General features: G+C 43.8%; 1 protein-coding gene across 3 annotated transcripts in view; it reads left to right on the top strand.

The window, feature by feature from the left end:
- PTPN23 (protein tyrosine phosphatase non-receptor type 23) overlaps positions 1-17,997 on the top strand; it is a 198,878-nt gene that overhangs the window by 41,320 nt on the left and 139,561 nt on the right. For all 3 annotated transcript variants that reach the window (XM_078781746.1, XM_078781737.1, XM_078781750.1), the window contains exons 9-11: positions 319-369; positions 7,322-7,378; positions 7,493-7,551. In XM_078781746.1, coding sequence (XP_078637872.1) covers positions 319-369; positions 7,322-7,378; positions 7,493-7,551 — 167 coding nt within the window. The remainder of the gene's footprint in view (positions 1-318; positions 370-7,321; positions 7,379-7,492; positions 7,552-17,997) is intronic.

The raw sequence follows: 17,997 nt of genomic DNA, 5'->3' as shown, positions 1-17,997 counted from the left end.
TAAACTTATACCGGTGCATGCATCGAGATCGCCAGCAACTTAGTCTGGGCCACGACCACCATTGCAAAATAACGGTAACATTGGGGTATAACAGGGAGATCCTCTATCCCTTATTTTGTTTTAACTTTGTACTCGACCATTTGACATGTGAGCTGAAAAGGGAAGGGGCGCCTCCCTGTTATCGCATTGCAGGTACCAGGAACATGTCGCTGAAGGAAATCCATCAGCTTGGTTTGACAGAAGATTATTGGTTTTGTCATTTAAATGAAGTTTTTATTTTATCTTATTTTATCTTCCGTGCTTGTTTGCTGTATGCAGTATTACATGGGGAAGCAAGCAGATGAGCAGCAATCAAAGTATGGAGAAAGTGTAAGTTTTATTCCTTGTTCGTATGTGGAGGAAAAGTGAGGATTTACTGCTGGAGTCTGCTGCTGTGAATTTATTTATTGCACTGTTATCTTACTCCCGTTGCTTACTCCACTTGACTTGCTCACTGCTCCATCGCCACGGTGGCTTGGTTTTTTTTGTGCTCGTGACTCGGTGCCGCGCCTTCGGGCCGCGGCGCGCGTGCTCGTCGGTGGACCTCGAATGACTGTTATCTTAACATCAGGACATAGCACACGATATAGCATGCTGGAGTGTTTCCCGTTCATATTTTGCATGGTCAATGGGAGCTTCTCTGAGACGTGATCTTTAGCAGTAAAGCCGTTGCTGTGGCCTGCTTGGCAGATTGACACCAACAAAAGCAAAGGCCTGGTCGATAAATGTAGGGGATAAACACTTGATAGTTTTTGGGAGAAATGAATTGACGCCAGTGTGAGTTGAGTAGTGAATATATATATATATATATATATATATATATATTTGGATCCCCTTGTTTCCTCCATTTTGAAGAAGATTATTTTGGATTCCAGTCTTTGTGGTGTTTTATTTATTTATTTGGTAGTTTGATTTTGTGTAGTGCAAAACTATGATAAAATTGTTCACTGACTTGATAATAAATATACCATTTATCTTTATATATCATAAAGTATTCACTTCACAGAAACGAGACGACAAGCATCAGCATTCAGCATATGCAGTGACTGGAAAATAAGATACCCTGCAACTTCATTAGGATTGCAAAAACACGAGTGTGTTTCACAAGCAACACTTTGTCTCTGTCGTGTTTTGTTGGAATTGGCATCTCTCGGGGGCTGACTTGCATTGTATACAGATATATTTGAGAGTACTTTCCTCCATGCATGCCCCCATCGATTAGGTCAAAAGCTTATTCATGGTTCAATGGTTCATGGGTTGTTGTTTTTCTTTCACAATATTTTTCTCCACAATGTTTGAGCAGTTCTCAATCGAGTTGAGATCGGTGATATTTGTAGGCCATGACTGGGCCTAAATGTTAGCATAGTGCATGTAGCATAGCTAGATAATGTGGTTATTGTCACAAATGTCCTCTGTCCTCTGTAGTTGTACAAACAGCTCCACGAGCTTAAAGCAAAGGGAAAAACATTTCAACAAAATGACCAACTTTTTCTTTTGTATACGCAGTCAAGGCTCGTGGAAGAGCTAGAACACACGATTACGGATTAGGCCGCAACATAACAGAATGAACAACAGAAAGAGAAGGGTGGAAAAGCCACCGGCAGGATGGAGGGAGAAAATAGACTGGCATGGACAAACGAGGATGCTGGTAACGATGAGGGATAGGGGTGGACAAGATGGATGCAGAAGCAAAATTTTGGGAGGGTGGGGAGTGGTTTAACGAGGGTAGAAAAGATGATCGTTTTAGATGGGAGATTTGAGATTGTGGTGAACAGCTGTCTTGAAGGCATGGAGGGACGAATGGGATTGAAAAGTGTGTCGAAGTTTGTTCCACAGGTGGGGAAAAAGAGGAACAAATGAGTGTACGTGAGCAGTGATCCTGGGTTTAAGCAGTTTTACGAGGAGGGGTTGCTGGTCGGGCCACGTGTGTCCTGCAGATACATGGGAGTGACAAAGCATGGAGAGGCAGAGGGTGCAAGACCAGAAATGAGGAGGAAGAAGACAGAGACCACCGACATGTCGCAATGGAGAAGTGATAGGCCCATAGACAACTTCATCGTGAGAGATTCCAATAATCCTGAAGGCCTTGATTTCCATGGCATCAAGCTGAGCAAGATGTGAGTCATGGGAGCCAGCCCAGAGGGGGGGAGCAGTACTCCATCAAGCTGCGGATGAAAGTTTTTGTAGGTGGATAGGAGGACTTTGCACGGTGTGCAAACGGTGTCCGGTGTGCCAAGGAAGGACTTTGCACAATGGAGGATGCCTGGTTGACATCTGACTTTGGAGGCCAACTTTGAAATGCGAGTGACACCCAAGAGTTTGAGTGTGAACCTCTTTGAGAGGGTTGTTGAGAAAGTAGATAGGAGGATTAGTGATATGGTCCTTTTGGAGACAGACAGACACAGACAGAGACAGACAGACAGAGACAGAGACAGACAGAGACAGACAGACAGAGACAGACAGACAGAGACAGACAGACAGAGACAGACACAGACAGAGACAGACAGAGACAGACAGAGACAGACAGAGACAGACAGAGACAGACAGAGACAGACAGAGACAGACAGAGACAGACAGAGACAGACAGAGACAGACAGAGACAGACAGAGACAGACAGACACAGACAGAGACAGACAGAGACAGACAGAGACAGACAGACAGAGACAGACAGAGACAGACAGAGACAGACAGAGACAGACAGAGACAGACAGAGACAGACAGAGACAGACAGAGACAGACAGAGACAGACAGAGACAGACAGAGACAGACAGAGACAGACAGAGACAGACAGAGACAGACAGAGACAGACAGAGACAGACAGAGACAGACAGAGACAGACACAGACAGACAGACAGAGACAGAGACAGAGACAGAGACAGAGACAGAGACAGAGACAGAGACAGAGACATATATATATATATATGTATTTATATGCATTTATATGTACTAGGGCATGCCCGTACTATATATAAGCAAGGACGTGCCCGTACGTGGGTGCCCGTTCCTTGCAAAAAAAAAAAAAATGCAAAAAAAAAAAAAACTGCAAAAAAAAAACAATGGTTTGGTCCATTCGCAACGACCACAGAACCCCCCCCCCCCCTCTATTTACATGAATGGTTTGGTCCATTCGCAAAGCCAAAGCGAACGACCACAGAACCCCCCCGTCTATTTACATGAATGGTTTGGTCCATTCGCAAAGCCAAAGCGAACGACCACAGAACCCCCCCCCCCCCCTCTATTTACATGAATGGTTTGGTCCATTCGCAACGGCAAAGCGAACGGCGAACGGCTAAATCGCCATAGCTCGGTAAGTACTTGTCCGATTAATTTCAAACCTTGAAAAGGCACATCCTCGGGTCCCCAGCAATATACCTGGCAAGTTTCAAGTATATCGGACCGGTAGTTGTCGAGAAACAGCGGTCACAGACAAACGTACAGACGTACAGACGTACAAACGTACAGAGATTACTGGAATTATAGATAGATATATATGTATATACAGACTTGGCATTTAATATGGGATTTTTTTTTGTGGGGGTGAACTTACTTTTCAAGATGTCTTAGAACCAAAAGTTCATTGGAATTATGTTGAAATTATTCTAGATTTTGTTAGTGACCTTAAAAAGAAACAAAAACCACATTTGACATTTCGAAACAAATAAATTGATCCTTGGAAGTGATGTAAACTGATATCGAACTCAATTCATGGACAGTACTGTGTTAAACTTCTGTGCGTTTTCCAGAAGTATCTCTTTATTTTGCACATTAGCCAAAAAATTTTTTAACAAAAGTTAAATTACGACTGGGATTACGGACAGTAAAATTACAGTTCAGTACTTCGTGTAACCGCCACGAGCATTCAGGAGAGCACGTACACGTTGAGGCATGCTGTTCACGCCATTTGCCAAGGTTTGGACAGGAATCACTTGCCATGCAGTGACAATAGCCTGCTGCAATTCACGCACAGAGGTCGGCTGCTGGTCCAAGTGGTCGATTTGACGCGTTAATTCTGCCCACAAGTTCTCTTTCGGATTCATATCCGGGGACATGGCAGGCCAATCCATATGCTCTACACCACGGTCAGCAAGAAAGTGTTGGATCATGCGAGCACGATGAGGCCATGCATTGTCATCTTGGAAGACAAAGTTTCCACGAAAGGCTGCACGAGCAAATGGAAGCAATGTTTCTTCCAGAATGGCCCTGTACTTGAACTGGTTCAGGTTTCCATTCAGAACAACCAGGTAAGTTTTGCCCCCTACATGAAAAGCAGCCCAAACGGTCACCCCACCACCTCCAGTTTGAAATCTAGGCACTATACAATCTTTGTTGTAGGCTTCATGCACTTGTCTGCACACTCGGATGCGGCCATCTTGACGATAGACCAGAAATCTAGACTCGTCACTGAAGATCACGTGATTCCAGTGTCCTGGCTGCCATTGACGGTGCTCTCTGGCCCACTGCAATCGGCGCTGGCAGTGTTGTCTGGTCAGGCGTGGCTTTCTCAGGGGACGCCTGGCACGATAGCCTGCTTGAACCAGTCGTTGGTTGACTCGCCTTCTGGATACAGGCACATTTGTCAGTTGCTGCCACTCAGCCCGAAGCTGATTAGCTGACTTGGTACGGCCATTGCGGACTAACCGGTGCAGTTGGCGATCATCCCTCCTTGTGGTTCTGCGGGGACGTCCTGGCCTCGGTATTGGAGTAGGGACACCCCTCTGAGCATTTCGTTTCAGGATCTTTGACACCTGACCTTGACTGATGCCATACTGCCGAGCAATAGCATGCTCTTTCATGCTATAATTTCGTAAAGCCACCACTCCATGACAAACAGCATTGTCGAGTTGACGGACCATCTCCAGAGGAAGCGGCAATAACTTTTGGAGACGTGCAGCAGTTGTTTTCCACTAATACAGAACGCAACAACCCTTGTATACCCGACTGAAGCCAATCGTCAAATGCACCTGTCCGTACATTTTGCCACGCCACCTGTGATATAATCCTGTTGTTGACTTCTTGCTCCGACAGACAATCAGTGACATGGTTCTTTTAACAAATAAATCACCAAAGTGGAAAAGAAACTCACCAGATTGATATACTGAGTTAAGAAAGTAAACCCAAGTCAAGAAAAAAAAAATATTCCATATTAAATGCCAAGTCTGTATATACAGTGCATTCAGAAAGTATTCAGACCCCTTCACTTTTTTCACATTTTGTTATGTTGCAGCCTTATGCTGAAATCGTTTAAATTCATTTTTTCCCTCATCAATCTACACTCAATACCCCATAATGACAGAGAAAACAGAAGTTTAGAAAGTTTTGCAAATGTATTAAAAAGAAAAAACCGAAATATCACATTGACATAAGTGCGCATACCCTTTGTGATGACACTTGAAATTTAGCTCGGGTGCCTCCCATTTCTGTTGATCATCTTTGAGATGTTTCTGCACCTTGATTGGAGTCCACCTGTGGTAAATTCAATTGATCGGACATGATTTGGAAAGGCACACATCTGTCTATATAAGGTCTGGCAGCTGACAATGCATATCAGGGCAAAAACCAAGCTGTGAGGTCGAAGGAACTGCCTGCAGATCCCAGACAGGATTGTGTCGAGGCATATATATATATATATATATATATATATATACATATATATATATATATATATATATATATATATATATATATATATATATATATATATATATATATATATATATATATATATATATATATATATATATATACACACACATGTCATGACATCTCAAAGTTGTGGACGGATTAGGACAAAACCTGATGGACAGACTGGGTGCGTGACAATGACGAATTGATTGGAATTTGGTGAACAACCGAATCTGAGGATTTAATTTTTTTTAAAGTGATTCTTCACCTTTGAAAGATGGGGCCAAAAACGATATATACAGTTGGCACCCTTGCACTTTTTTGAAATAACTCAAAATTTTCTCTAAAAATAAATTTATATTGACAAAAGTATTTGGTCTCCACAATTCTTTTTTTCACTGTTAATATCACAGAATTTGGCCCATTCTTCTTGTGCAAACTGCTCCAGTTCTCCCAGATTTGAAGGGTGCCTCTCCAAATTGCTGTTTTCAGATCTTCCCACAAGTGTTCAATGGGATTTAGATCTGGACTCATTGCTGGCCACTTCAGAACAGTCAAGAGTTTTGTCTTGAACCATTCCTGGGTGCTTTTTGAAGTGTGTTTGGGGTCATTGTCCTGCTGCAAGACCCATGGCCTTCGATGGACACACAGCTTTCTGACACTGGATTGAACATTGCGTGCTCAAATGCCTTGGTAGTCGCCTGATTCCATGACGCCATGCACACCTTCAAGGTACCCAGTGCCCGAGGCAGCACAGCAACCCCAAACCATCACTGAACCTCCTCCACGTTTGACTGTAGGGAAGGTGTTCTTTTTTTTTGAAGGCTTCATTTTGTTTTCTGTAAAGCTAGAGATGATGTGCTTTATCAAAAAGCTCTAATTTGGCCTCATCTGTCCACAGAACATTCTCCCAGATTTTTGTCTGTCTCTCTCTCTCTCTCTCTCTCTCTTTTTTTTTTTTGTCTGTGTCTCTGTCTCTGTCTCTGTCTCTGTCTGTCTGTGTCCTGGGTCTCCTACCATATAGAACCCCCTTTCATTGAGTTTGAGACAGAATGACAGATGGTGCAAGTTGAAACTGTCGTACCTTTTGTCTGAAGGTCAGCTTGAATCATTTTGGCAGTTGATCGATGTGCTTTCTCCACCATTCGCACAATCCTGGACACCACAATGTACAGTGGACACAGGAACGTCAAGGTTTTCTTGTTTTGTTCCACTGTAAACCAAAGAAATAAATATGTGGATACCAATTTTTTTTAATTTCAACCATTTTCTGGAAGAAATGGTGCATTATTTGAAAAAAGTGAACGGGTGCCAATATTTTTGGCCACGACTGTCGCACGATATCCTAAAAAGTTGTGGACGTGTTCTGACCAAACTTGGGGGATGAGTTGGTAAGTTGACAAGAACAAGTCGATTATATTTTGGTTCAGATTCAGATCCAGCCTCTCAGTGGGATACAAAACATAAACTGTTCAGCCTGGCAGAGGTATGCTCTCTACTGTGTGCCGTTCTGGTTCCTTATGAGGTTGAATTTCGTTAGAAATTGGTGTTTTGATAAATATGCCTCTAGATTATTGAAACCGTAAGAAATGTTTAACTATGAAGAGTTTAAGATGTTAAAACCTTTTCAAGAAATCCAACCCAAAACGCTATTCTTCAGGTTGCACACCACCATGCTGCTCTGGAAAAGCTGAATGAAGCTGTGAAGGTGGCCAAGGTAAGGATGATGTGTTTTGCATAACCTTTGCTATGTTAGCAGATTCCTTTTATAAATGAACAGACTTGAGGAGGGTCCCTTTTATGAACCAACTTGTAATCATCATTCTCTTAGGGTCTGCCAGATGCCTTCCAGGATGCTCTGCAGTTTGCAATGGACGTGGTGGGTGGAAGGTAATTTCAAATAAATCAAATGGATATTGAAAGATAATTACTTTGATGATTGGTTATTCCTTCCATTCACATGTGAGAGATGTGGGTGGGTCTTTATCATTTTTGTGGGTTGACTGCTTGACGCTTTCAAGTGGTACATGCTTGGGAGCCTTGATGGTACGAGCTTCTGTCTGCGCTGTCGTTGATTATTTGCCAATAAGTGAGGAAAACCCGTTCGGTAGCTGAGGGGTGTGTAGCATTGGGATTCTCTTGTGTGTACTATGTGTTAATGCCGTTACAGCTGTGGAGGGACTCTGGGAAGAGTTTGTAAAAGCAAAGGGCTTACCTTGTATACCCTTTCATGGTTGCACTGATGCAGCTTTCTTCGGCTCGAAGAGTATGGGAATATTAGATTTATTTATTTAATCCTACCCACCTGGGGTAATTGATTAGGTGAGAGCTGATTGGTTATGCCCTCAGTTCATATGTGAGATGTGGGTGGTTCTTTGATTTTCATATATATGTATGTGTATATATACATATATATATATATATATATATATATATATATATATATATATATATATATTCGGAGTGTCACAGCAAAGGAGTTGAATATGCTTATTGACTCAACGTTTCAGCTTTTCATTTTTAATTTGTAAAAAACAAAAATAAAATAAATTTTTTTTATCCATTTTTAATTTCGCTGCAACAAAAAAATATGAAAAAAGTCAAGGGGTGTGAATACTTTATAAGGCACTGTATATATAATAAAGGAGCTGTGTCTGTTTGTCTGTCATGCTATAACTTAAGAAGGAAGGAAGGTTTGTTTCTGGGTACATGGACACACGTGGCGAAACTGCAAATGACAACTTGCGACGCTGGATATCCCCGCACAGAGGGCAGGATCTCCCAGGAATCCTTTTTTGTTCCTGCTCCATAGATTAGCCATCAGAACTATGCTGAGGAAATGGAAAGCACATTCGTTTTTTAGCATTTACGCAAAGACAGACAACAAGGAGACCTCAGTTGGTTTCCTGCCATCACCCCTGCCTAATACTTACCCCCAGACAGCTTGATCAAAATTAATTTTTTTTAAAAGAGGGGGGGGGGCGGGGGGGGGATGGAGATCATTCATCTTAGTGTGGGTGCATGACATTCCTTCAGATTTTTTTTGCTTGTGGCAGAGCTAATACTACAAGCCATGGTACGTACCATGAATTTTGCTTCTTTCGTGCATTTGACTTGATTCCTTCACAGTAATTTGCACAAAAATACTACCATTCCAAATATTGTCATCCCCACGGTAAAATATTTGCTTACTAAACCGAGAAAACAGGAACAATTGCGATTTTAAAAAAAACAAACAATTGTGAACCAGACTGGTCACAACCCAGATTTGGCCAATCGGCAAGATAGTAACAAAATTCGGACAAATTGAAGTAGTTTCCCATAATTGACCAATCATTAGAATCGTATAATCTTGGGGAAATCAAGATGGCAGCTCCTATGTCACCAGATTCTTATGCTATTGCTTGATCAGTTTAGAGTGGGCAAGGCTGGTGACATATTACTTAAATGCACATGAAGAAAAGATCGATTGGTATTTTACCGGTCCTTTTTATCCACCCTATATGTAATAAATCCACAGTTCACAAGTGTAGGGTGACGAGATAATATAAACAACTTAAAACAGTTTTGCACCACTCTGTCAATTTTAATTACTAGGGCATGCCCGTACTATATATATATCTAAAATTATATCCCCCCCCTCTATTTACATGAAATGGTTTGGTCCATTCGCAAAGCCAAAGCGAACGGCTTGCGAGTACGGTGACAATCCCCCCCCTCTATTTACATGAAATGGTTTGGTCCAAAGCGAACGGCTTGCGGAGTTTGGTAAATTAATCGCCATAGCTCGGTAACTACTTCTCCGATTAATATGAAACCTTGAAAAGGCACATCCTCGGGTCCCCAGCAATATACCTGGCAAGTTTCAAGTATATCGGACCCGTGGTTGTCGAGAAACAGCGGTCACAGACAAACGACACACACACATACACACACACATACACACACACATACACACACACATACACACACACATACACACACACACACACATTACTGGAATTATAGATAGATGAAGAAAAATACCCTGAAAAGATAAATATTGCATCAATGTATACTTGATGCACCATTTGTTTAAATGTTTTCATCAACTGCACGTGAAAAAAATTGTGAGCACCCTCCATGTTTGGGGAAGTTGCGATTCTTGCTCGTATACATATTTTCAACTCATCTTTGGTATTTTTAGGTAATCCCCAATCTTCTTGCACTTAAGTCGAAAAATAAGCACATAATCAGTCAATGCACCATTGCCAATTAGTACACTGAACGGATCAGGACACACCAGGACAAAAGGAACAGTTGAGAGAGGAGGGACACAAGCAGCAGAGCCAATGGCCAAGACAGAGGGAGGCAGACAAACAATTTTGTGTGGGGAGGATGGATACAACTCTCAGGGAACTCTTAGGAAGGAAAACTGGAAATATGAAAGGAGGAGGGATTGGAGTGGGGTTAGGAGGTGACGGGGGTTAACAAGGGTGGAAAATATCATGGTTTCGCATTACGGACGACCTGAGATGGTGATGAACAACAACAACAACAGGCATTTTAAGGCCATTTTCCCTGCTTGAGCGGGGTTTAGCCTTGAGGGCCCCATGACAATCTTCTCCATTTTGCCCTATTTTCTGCATCTCTCCTTGTTAACCCCCTTGCCCGCATTTCTTCTGCCACCACCTTTAGCCAAGTCTTTCTCGGTCTTCCCCGTCCTCTACTTCCTTCTACATTCATTTCCATCACTCTTCTCAACCAGTCACTTTCATCCTTCCTCAACACATGACCAAACCAGCTCAACCTGTTTCTCTTGACAGCATCCAGCACAGGCTCTATTCCCATCATCTTTCGCAATTCATCATTTGTCTTCCTCTCTCTCAACGATACTCCGCACATCCACCGCACCATTCGCATTTCCACCCTTTCCAGCCTTCGTTGCTGCTCTACGTTCATTTCCCATGTCTCGCTCCCATAAATCATAACACTTCTCACACATGCAGCATACACCTTTCCCTTCAGCTTCAACGACACTCCCCTCCTCGTCAGCACGCCACTCAGTTCCCGAAACTTCTTCCATGCACATCTCACTCCAGCAACCGTTGCCGAGTCTGATCCACCTTCTCCATTCAGCATGTCTCCTAGGTAACAATGTTTTCACACCTTCCAGCTTCACGACGTCTCCAAGATCCAACAACATTTCCTCCATTTGCAGCTCCCTCTGTGCACACCTTACACTTGAATGTAGCTGCCACACGGGTTAATGACCCTCTCAAACCACTACATTTTTGATGAACCCACTCAGCGCACATTGTACATTGAATGGAATTCACTCCGACACCCTTCCTGCACACAGCACACGGCCACTTCCCAGTTCTTTCCACCTCACCACATGCTTTACCACTTGCCATCACCTTCGTTTTTCCGATATTCACCTTCAGACCTTTTGTCTCCATACATTCCTTCCACTTGTTCATCTTCTCCTTCAGTCCATCCATACTTTCTGCAATCAACACCAGATCATCTGCATACAACAACTCCCACGGCAAACCCTCCTTTACGTTCCGAGCCAGCACCTCCATCACAGCTACAAATAGTAGTGGACTTTGCACCGACCACTGATGCACTCCCACCTTCACCTCAAACTCACCACTTTTCCCATCCTTCATCCTTACAGCTGTGCGCGCTCTTTTGTACATTGCCATCACTACTCTGATCAACCATTCCTCCACTCCTAACTTCCTCAATGCCCATGTCACTACTTCACGTGGAACCCTATCGAATGCTTTCTCCAGATCAACAAACCCAAGAAACAACTTCTTCCTCTTCTCCATGTACTTCTCCTGCAACCGCCTCACAATAAAAAGCGCATCTGTCGTTCCTCTTCCTGGCATAAATCCAAACTGCATTTCGTCAATCTTCACTTTCTTCCTTATCCTCCTCTCCAACACCCTTTCCAATACCTTCATTCCATGCTCCAATAACTTTATCGCTCGATACGAGCCACAGTCCAGAGGGTCACCTTTCCCCTTGTATAGAGGGACGAGGGTACTCAGTTCCCAAGCCACTGGAATGCGGCCTTCTTTCACCACCAGAATACAGATCTCTGTCATTCTCTTCACACCCCAATTTCCCGCTGCCTTCAGCATATGTCCCACAACTCCCGTCGGCCCTCCCGCTTTTCTACTCTTCATTGCTTTTATCGCTTCATCCCTGGTGTTGGGCTAGCGGCTAGGGTGCCGGCTTAGGATCCTGGGTTCGAATCCCGGTCAATCGCTGAATTAACGCCAGGGGGGTTGACTCAGCCTGTCATCCTTCCGAGGTCGGCAAATTGAATACCAGTTCACTGGTAATTCCCTGCTTGTCGTTAAAGGCGGCAAAAAGGGTTGGCGTCAGGAAGGGCATCCGGCCGTAAAACATTGCTTCAAAAAGGGGAGCGAAAAACAACAACAACCACAGTTCCCGAAAAAGGCCAACCCCCGCTTGCGGGGAAAAATGGCCTCTAAAGGTGGTTTTTTAAAATTTTATTGCTTTTATCGCTTCCTCAACTTCCTCCTCAGTTATCTTCTCTGCCGGTCCGAAAACTGGGTTACTCTCTATGTTGCCATCCCATTCATTCTCTGCATTCAACAGTATTTCCATATATCTCTTCCATCTTCCTTTAATTCCATCTGGTTCCACAACGATTTGTCCCACTTCATCCTTCAAGCAACTCACCCCCGTCACATCACGCCTCTCTTTCGCTATCTGCTTTGCAATCCCGAATACCGCTCTCTGACCCTCTACCAAATCCAAGCGTTCTCCGAACATTTTCCTACATGCCTCCTGTGCCTTTGCTACCTCTTTCTTTGCAGCCTTCTTGGCTGCCTTATAACTTTCATGCTCTGCCTTTTCTGCCCCCATACCCTTCGCCTTCTGCCACTCCTTGAACTTCTTCCTCTTCTCGTCAATCTTCTTTCCAACTTCATCATCCCACCACCATGTTTCCGAGTGCCTCGGTGGTCCTTTTGTCCATCCACATACCTCACCAACGGCTCCCAACAGACTCTTTCATTGAGATCCAACCATTTTCAAGCTCAACCACATCATCCTCTAACATACTTAGCCTCTCTTTTAATGCCTCCCTCACTGTAACCTCTTTCAACCTCCACACCTTCATTCTCGGTTGGTACTTCACCCGCCGAGCTCTCCTCGCACCTTTCACCCTTATGTCGCAGACAACCAAGTGGTGCTGTGAAACGGCCTCCTCCCCCGGGGATCACCTTTGTGTCCCGGTGGTGAACAGCTGTCTTGAAAATCTGGAGGGAAATTTGTGCAATGCAACTAAAAGTAGAACAGCACCCAGGAGAGCGCACACCTCCGCCAGGCTCAACAGTTTATGTTTTGTATCCCACTGATAGGACGGATCTGGATTTGGACCTGAACCAAAATCTAATCGGCTTGTTCTTGTCACCTAACCAACTCATCCCCCAAGTTTAGTCATAACTCGTCCATAACTTTTTAGAATGTTGTATATCACTTTTTGCCCAATCTCTCAATGGTGAAGAATCACTTTAAAATTAAATAAATCTCGTATCCTAATCCATATTCAGATCTTCACCAAAATCAAATAGATTCGTCCCCGTCACAAACACAACCTCTCCACCAAGTTTCGTCCAAATCCGTCCACAACTTTTTGAGATATCACGCGATATATCATTTTGGCCCTATCTCCCAATGGTGAAGAAACACTTAAAAATTCTACGAGCCAGATCCTTATCTGGATCTTCACCAAAATCTAATCATTTCATCCATGTCACATACACTACCTCTGCCAAATTTAGTCGGAATCTGTCTACAACTTTTTGAGATATCCTGTTCACAAACAGACAAATGAAAAATCGGTCAGAGACTGAGGACTTGCCGGAATGTACTTCTTTTTTTTTAAATCGGCCATTTTGGACAAATATGACGGCCAAACCACGTGACCAATGACGTTATCATTATTTGTTTTCTAAACTAATTTATTCCGAGATTATGCTCAAGAAATTTCATCTTCATCGGATGAAGTTTTGTACTTGTTGAATTATGACATCATAATGGAGGCACCCATGACATCATAATTAACATATTTTATTCCCCATGGAGAGTTCTTCACAATGAGCCATGTCTCAATTTTTTCTATTCAGCACTTTCGGAGATATAGTGCAAGGTTTTTCGGTTTTTCCAAGATGGTGGCCGAACCACGTGACCGATGACGTCATCATTTTTTTTCCTCTCCACCAGTTTATGCTGACATGGCACTCAAGAAATTGCATCTTGATTGGATGACGTTTTGTACTTGTCCAATTATGACGTCAAAATGGAGGCCTTGGGCCGAGAGAGTTAAAAATTGGGCAGTCTATTCCAGGGCAAGACAAATATGTGTGCAAAGTATGGCTATTCTATGTGCAATGATGTAGACGTAGTACTGCGCACAGACAGACAGACACATACAGTCACGTGACAAAGTAAGTACACCCCATGTAAAGTTTTCACTTTTTCAACATATTTCAACATACAGCTATTTGATCTTCATTTCAACAATATTGATAGATAAAGGTGATGTAATAAAACAAATATCATGAAACATTTACATTTTGTAGTCCATTGTATAATTTAAATAAACATAAATGCAAATTTCACATGTGGAAAAAGTAAGCACACCCCTACATTTGTCACTAAAATTAGAATCAGGTGCACCAGCTCAGGTGCAAATGATTAGAACATCGTTAGAGAGGATCTTGGAGGAACCTGTCTTATTTAAACCTCAGACATTTAGTTTGGTTTGCTCCTTGTTGAAGTGTGTGGCGTCACCATGGCTATATCAAAAGAGCTCTCTGAGGCCTTCAGAAAGAAGGTTATAGATGCCTACGAGTCTGGGAAGGGATTTAAAAAGATCTCCAAACAATTTGAAATCGATCATTCGACTGTCCGGAAGATCATCGACAAGTGAAGAAGATTCCAAACAACTGCCATCTTGTTCAGGCCAGGCAGCCCCAGCAAGTTCAGCCCGAGAGCAGACCGCAAGATGCTGAAAGAAGTCTCGAAAAACGCCAAAATGTCATCATGGGACCGACAGGTAGCTCTTGCCACTGTTGATGTCAAAGTGTACGAGTCTACCATTAGAAAGAGGCTGCACAAATTTGATCGACATGGGAGGTGTGCCAGGAGGAAACCTTTGCTGTCTAGAAAGAACATCAGGGCAAGACTAAAGTTTGCAGATGAACACCTAGGCAAAGACCAGCACTTCTGGAACAATGTGCTCTGGACCGATGAGTCAAAGGTGGAGCTATTTGGCCACAGTGCCAGAAGACATGTTTGGTGAAAACCAAAGACAGCATTTGACCACAAGAACCTGATACCAACTGTAAAGTATGGTGGTGGAAATATTGTGGTTTGGGGCAGCTTTGCTGCATCAGGGCCTGGGCAGCTCACCATCATAGAATCCACTATGAATTCTTCATTGTACCAGAGGGTGCTTGAGGATAATGTGAGGCCATCTGTTTGAAAGTTGAAGCTCAACTGAAGGTGGACCTTGCAACATGACAATGACCCTAAACATACCAGTAAAGCCACCAAGGAATGGCTGAAAAGAAAGAAATGGAGGGGTCTGGAATGGCCAAGTTAAAGCCCGGATCTAAATCCCATCGAGATGTTGTGGGGGGATTTGAAACGAGCTGTGCATGCAAGAAACTCCTCAAACATCGCACAGCTGAAAGAATTCTGCATGGAGGAGTGGGCAAAAATTTCTGCCAGTCGATGTCAGAGACTAGAAGACAGTGAAAAAGAGATGCCTACTTGAGGTTGTTTCTGCCAAAGGGGGCAATACCACCTATTAGAGCCAAGGGTGTACTTACTTTTTCCACATGCGAAATTTGCATTTGTTTATTTAATTTATACAATGGACGACAAAATGTAAATGTTTCATGATATTTGTTGTGTTCTATCACTTTTATCTATCAATATTGTTGAAATGAAGATCAAATAGCTATGTTGAAAAATCAAAACTTTACATGGGGTGTACTTACTTTTTCACGTGACTGTAGGTGTTCTGTGCCGTTCTCCAAACAGTGATGACTCCATTTACATGTCGCTGTCAGACAACATGGACCAACTTCTATTAACTCACCCCAACTCTCTTCCTCATCTGTGACGACTTCAACTGTCATCAGGCCAGCTGGCTGGGTGTGGGTTCCTCTCTCACCAGCCATGGCACCTCAGCAAAGGACTTCTGCGACTCATTGGGACTGACACAATCTTTCAATTTCCCGACCCGGATATCAGTCAATGGAGTATCTTCTCTTCTAGACTTGGTTACGACGAACTTCCCTGCAAATGTCTGCTGCTCTTCTTCTGCTCCAATCGGTTCTTCTGATCATGTGCTTGTTAAAGTGGACATCTCTCTGGCCATTCTCAGAGAGCCTCCTCAGCGCCGACGAGTCTGGCATTTCACTCAGGCTGACTGGCACGGTCTGCAAGCAGCCATCAATCATCTGGACTGGTCTCCCATCTCTACTGCCTCTGACATCAATTCTTCCTGGGAATTCTTCCAAAGCAAACTGCTCTCTCTCATGCACAGATTTATCCCATCTCGTCTTCAGTTGTCTTACCCTTCCTCCCATCCATGGTACACTGAATCTTGTGGTGAGGCAGTTGCCCTGAAACGACTTGTCTTTGCCTCTTGGAAGGCAAATCCAACTGAAGGCAATCTCAGTTCCTTCCACCAAGCTCGGAACAAGTGTGTGTCTACCCTCAGGAGTGCCAGGAAGCACTATCTCTCCACACTCAAGATTGAACTCTCAAACCTGTCTCCTTTCTCCAAATCCTGGTGGTGTCTGGTCATATCCGTTTCTGGTGTTTGTTCCCCCTCCATCCCCTCCCTTTCCTCAAATGGCTACACAGTTGACACCGCACGTGACAAAGCCGAATGCCTCATCTCTGTGTTTGCCTCAAAATCTTGTGTCCCAAACCCATCTCTCTCTATTCCCACCTTTCCCAGTCGAACCCAACTCCTCCTGGACTCTGTGTCCTCTCCTGACAAGGTGGGGAAGTTTTTGTCAAACCTCTACTCTGATTCTGCAACTGGACCAGATGGCATCAGCCCACAGGTCCTAAAATCCTGCTCTGCCGCTCTATCTCACCATCTCTCTGTTCTTTTCACCCTCTGTTTTGCTCAAGGTCATCTGCCAGCATCTTGGAAATCAGCAAACATTACCGCTTTACACAAAAAAGGTGCAAAAACAGATCCTTTCAACTACAGACCAATCAGCCTGCTCCCAATTATCAGCAAAGTCATGGAATCCATCATTGCTTCGGATATCAAATTCTTCCTCTTCTCCAATGGCTTGATCTCTGATCATCAATTTGGATTCAGACCAGGTCATTCTACTCTGGACATGTTGCTTCTGCTGTCTCAACAATGGGTGGAGGTCCTCAATGCCAAACAGGAAATCAGAGCTGTCTCCCTTGACATATCACGTACTTTTGATACGGTCTGGCACGTACTCCTTTGTGTCCCAAATGACACAATATCTACAATATCTCTGCTCACCAAACTCTCCTCCTATGGTATCCATGGAAACCTCCACTCATGGCTTGCCGACTTACTCTGGTCGAAGGCAACATGTGGCACTGAATGGATTTCTCTCATCTCCCCTTCCTGTTCTGGCCGGAGATCCCCATGGTAGTATTCTGGGCCCTGTGCTATTACTGGTCTTCATCAATGATCTCTCTGACTCTGGAAAATCCTCTATCTCTTTGCTGATGACTCCACTATCTGCCGCTCCATTCCTCATCCCTCAGATCGGCAGTCTGCAGCCTCCTCACTCTCTGCAGACCTGGACAAAATCAGACTGGTCAAACAAGTGGAACATGTCTTTCAATCCTGACAAATCTCACACTCTTACGATGTCTCTCCGAAAAGACCGACTGGAAAACCCTCCCATATACTTTCACAACAATCCTCTCCAAGAAGTTCTGTCGCTCAAGCTTTTGGGTCTCACTATCTGCCATGATCTTTCTTCGGAAAACCACGTTTCCAAGCTGGCCTCCAAAGCCAGTCGCCGACTGGGCATCCTCCGTCGTGCGAAGTCCTTCCTTGGTTGGCACACCTGAGCTCCTCACCACATACAAGGCTTTCATCCGCAGCTCAATGGAATACTGTTCTCCCCTTCGGGCCGGTGCTCCTGACTCACACCGAGCTCGGCTTCACGCTGTTGAAACCAAAGCTTTCAGAATCATTGGAATCTCCTGCGGTGAAGCTAACTCTGAGGGCCTTTCACTCACTCACAGCAGGCAGGTTGGTGGTCTTTGTCTTCTATCGACTCCTCT

Source organism: Myxine glutinosa, chromosome 1, assembly GCF_964187855.1.
Source record: "Myxine glutinosa chromosome 1, kmMyxGlut1.1, whole genome shotgun sequence".
NCBI lineage: Eukaryota > Metazoa > Chordata > Myxini > Myxiniformes > Myxinidae > Myxine > Myxine glutinosa.
This window is presented reverse-complemented; position numbering and strand designations above follow the sequence as displayed.